The sequence below is a fragment of the Alosa alosa genome, chromosome 12, assembly GCF_017589495.1.
Source record: "Alosa alosa isolate M-15738 ecotype Scorff River chromosome 12, AALO_Geno_1.1, whole genome shotgun sequence".
NCBI classification, from domain to species: domain Eukaryota; kingdom Metazoa; phylum Chordata; class Actinopteri; order Clupeiformes; family Clupeidae; genus Alosa; species Alosa alosa.
The window spans coordinates 10,036,824-10,040,710 of NC_063200.1; the positions used below are offsets into that span (position 1 = coordinate 10,036,824).

The 3,887-nt window shown below is 56.6% G+C and overlaps 1 protein-coding gene across 1 annotated transcript in view; it reads right to left on the minus strand.

Annotated features, from left to right (window-relative positions):
* Positions 1-3,512, minus strand: part of lrrtm4l1 (leucine rich repeat transmembrane neuronal 4 like 1) — a gene marked incomplete at its 5' end in the record, with an annotated part of 45,903 nt that extends 42,391 nt beyond the window's left edge. The window contains 10 exon segments of the mRNA XM_048259322.1: positions 1-857; positions 860-951; positions 1,927-2,139; positions 2,141-2,256; positions 2,259-2,774; positions 2,777-2,805; positions 2,808-3,132; positions 3,135-3,189; positions 3,191-3,234; positions 3,237-3,512. The exon segment at positions 1-857 is cut by the window's left edge and continues 351 nt beyond it. Coding sequence (XP_048115279.1) covers positions 1-857; positions 860-951; positions 1,927-2,139; positions 2,141-2,256; positions 2,259-2,774; positions 2,777-2,805; positions 2,808-3,132; positions 3,135-3,189; positions 3,191-3,234; positions 3,237-3,512 — 2,523 coding nt within the window.
* Positions 3,513-3,887: the final 375 nt, after the last annotated feature.

A 3,887-nucleotide genomic window follows, 5' to 3' on the forward strand; every position in this document is an offset into this window, starting at 1 on the left:
CCAGTTGACCAGAGGGCAGATGCCGGGGCCGCAGTCCCACATGTTGCCGGCCAGGCTGACGGCGGTCAGCGAGTCCCAGGCCACCACCGTTTCCATGGACACATTGGCCAGCTTGTTGGACTCCAGGTTGAGCACTTGCAGGTTGGGCAGACACTGGAACACCACCGGGTCCAGCACCTGGATCTCGTTGCCGGAAAGGTCCAGCTTCTGCAAGGTGTGCCAGGCCCAGGGCAGTCCCTGGTTGACCCCGCGGATCCGGTTCCACTGCAGGTACAGCGCCCTCAGGTTGGTGAGCCGCGGGAACAGGAAGAAGTTGATGCGGGAGAACTGGTTGTGTTCCAGGTGAAGCTCCATGAGCCGGGACAGACCCAGGAACATGGTGCGGGTCAGCACCCGCAGACGGTTGTAGCCCAGGTCCAGGAACTCCAGGCTGCGGCACTCCAGGAACACCCTCAACGGGAGGTCCCGCAGGAGGTTGGAGCGCAGGTGAAGGTTCTGCAGCTTGCGCAGGCCGTGGAACTGTCCGGGCGGCAGCGACTCTAGCTTGTTGTAGGACAAGTCGAGGCTGCGCAGGTTGGGAACACCATGGAAGGTGGCGTTGTGGAGCTGCGAGATCTGATTGGTGCTCAGGATGATCTCCTTGATTCGACGCAAGCCCTGGAAGGCTCGGCTGTCCACCTGGGAAATCTGGTTGTGGTCCAGGTAGAGCCACAGCAGCTGGTTCAGGTGGGCAAACTGGTAGGGCAGCAGCGTGTGCAGCTGGTTGGCGCGCAGGGACAAGCCCTGGCAACCTACGGAGATGTTCTCCGGGACCTCCAGGAAGGCCAGCGAGTCGCAGTGGACGATCTTACCCTCTGGCGACAGCTGGGCTGGGGCTGGCTAAGCCCGGCCGAGGGCTGCAGTACCAGCAGGGTGAAGAGAGTCTGCAGCAGGACACACAGCAGCTGCTGCCTGACAATCACGGAACCTGCTGAGAACACACACACACACACACACACACACACACACACACACATACACACACACAGACAAATGCATTATGAAGTGCAGCAATGCAACGCAGTCTTCTGAGCCTGGGTCAAGTACAGTTGACTCTGTGTTCCAGGTGAACTCAAATCGATACCCTTGGGCGTTTCATCCCGTGCTGTCCCACTTCTAGCCTTCTCATACACTTTTCCACCAATACACACTGCTAGTACTAGTGCCAGTTTAGAGTTGTTCTAAGTTTTAAGTTCTAAGAACCGATTTGTTGATTCTCTATGGGCTAAAAGAGACTCCCATCGTCCATGTCATTTATGTAACTACAATTCTGTAAAACATCTTTTTGCAGCTACTATTGTGTAGCTGTTAGTCAGTTGACATCAGTTAATAATTACAAAAGCAACACTGATTTTAGAAATTAGCATCTATGTTTTCATAGGCAATGATTTCCTGACCAACAGCTAGCCAACTGTTTGTTTTCTTTTTTAGTTAGCCCAGACATTTCCAGCAGTTGTTGTCACAATGATTTAGTGGTCTTGTTGGCCTTGCTGGTCCTAGACAGTGTTGGTGTCACTTTACCACCAGTTTTTCCTGTCAGCTGCCCTTTGGCAGTCAAAATACAAAAAACTGGTTCAAAATAGATACTGGCTCTGAACTGCCTGAAATGGCCCGGGTTCTGACCTGTCTTGGTGGAAGCGGGGGAAAGGGGATTGGCGGAGGAAAGTGAGGGGGCCTCACATTGAATGGCTAAGCTAAGCTAAAGCTAAGCTAACTTAACAGAATAAGGGTGCTTGTCCCCACTTCATATAGGTATCCAGAGACATGCCTGGTGCAGGATTTACCTCTGGCTCCACTGCCGACACATCTGACTGTTTGATTTGGTTGCCTAGGCTGCGTTTGAGGAGGATGAAGAGGAGGAGGAGGAGGGAGAGGAGAGGGTCATACCTCGCATTCCCTCGAGCGAAGATGGTGCCGCGTGCAGGCTCCGATGCCGCCGTTGGCCAGCTGCGTCTATGCTCGAGCGTGGTGGCGGGGTTGTAACTCATGTAGTACTCCTGGGCTGGGAGCTGAGGTTCTGCTCGGCTCAGGACTTCTTCCGCCCGCTTGCGCCCGGTGGCCTGCTGCTGGAACAGTCGGGCCAGCGCCCGGCAGCGCTTCAGAACATTACACCACCGTGGAGATGAGCGACACGGAGAAGAACAGCGCCACGCTGCCCACTACCACTTTGTGGAAGGAGATGCGCTCGGGCTCTGGAGGAAAAGTCAGCAGGGGGGAGGCTCTCGGGCGGGTGGTTTTTGAGGAGGAGGGGGAGGACGGCGAGGGGCTCGTTGGTCGGATCCACTGCGGCTGGGGGCATTCGGCTGGGGTAAAGGTGGAGGCGCCATGGGAGGTCTGGGGGTAGGGGTGGCAGGGGGGCGCAGGGGGGCAAGGGGGCTGGTGTAGGGGGTGGTTGGTTCAGGGGTGGGTTCCGGGGTGTCGGGCTCTATGGCTGGCGGGAAGGTGGTGCTCTCGTAGAGCTCCGTGTCCTCGCAGTCGGCGAGGTTCCGCGTGGCTTCCAGAACCTTCTCACCCTGCAGGTGCTTGGGCGTACTGCAGATGATGCTCGTATCCTTGGTGCCCCGGAAGTTCCGCAGCCAGTTGACCAGAGGGCAGATGCGAGGCGCAGTCCCCATGTTGCGGCCAGGCTGGCCCGATCCCAGCGAGTCCCAGGCCACCACCGTTTCCATGGACACATTGGCCAGCTTGTTGGACTCCAGGTTGAGCACTTGCAGGTTGGGCAGACACTGGGAACACCACCCGGGTCCAGCACCTGGATCTCGTTGCGGAAAGGTCCAGCTTCTGCAAGGTGTGCCAGCCCCAGGGGCAGTCCCTGGTTGACCCGGTGAGGATCCGGTTCCACTGCAGGTACAGCGCCCTCAGGTTGGTGAGCCGCGGGAACAGGAAGAAGTTGATGCGGGAGAACTGGTTGTGTTCCAGGTGAAGCTCCATGAGCCGGGACAGACCCAGGAACATGGTCTTGAGTCAGCACCTTGAGCGGTTGTAGCCCAGGTCCAGGAACTCCAGGCTGCGGCCTCCAGGAACACCCTCAGCGGGGAGGTCCCGCGGGAGGTTGGAGCGCGGGTGAAGGTTCTGCAGCTAGCATGAGCCGTGGGGAACTGTCGAGGCGACAGCGACTCTAGCTTGTTGTAGGACAAGTCGAGGGCTGGAGTTGGGAACACCATGGAAGGTGGCGTTGTGGAACTCGCGAGATCTGATTGGTGCTCAGGGATGATCTCCTTGATTCAGCCAAGCCCTGGAAGGCTTCGGCTGTCCACCTAAGGAAATCTGGTTTTGTGGTCAGGTAGAGGCCACAGCTGGTTCAGGTGGGCAAACTGGTAGGGCAGCAGCGTGTGCAGCTGGTTGGCGCGCAGGGACAAGCCCTGGCAACCTACGGAGATGTTCTCCGGGACCTCCAGGAAGGCCAGCGAGTCGCAGTGGACGATCTTACCCTCACAGCGACAGCTGGCCGGGGACAAGGCTTCGCCCGGCAGGGGCTTGCAGTACCAGCAGGGGTGAAGAGAGTCTGCAGCAGGACACACAGCAGCTGCTGCCTGACAATCACGGAACCTGCTGAGAACACACACACACACACACACACACACACACACACACACAGGGCATGTCACCAGTCAAACTCAAACTGCTTTTGTCATTCCTTACTTTGAATGTCCCCCATCACCTCAACAACATGGTTAACAAAATTAAAACATTATTTTAGGACTATGGTTCCACATTATATTTTACATTACATTACATTACAAGACACCGCACATCACACCATATGTAACCTGCCACATTACAGGAAATAAAAAACGTCACACAACAGAAAGGGCATGCATTCAACCACACTGCAAGGAACACACACA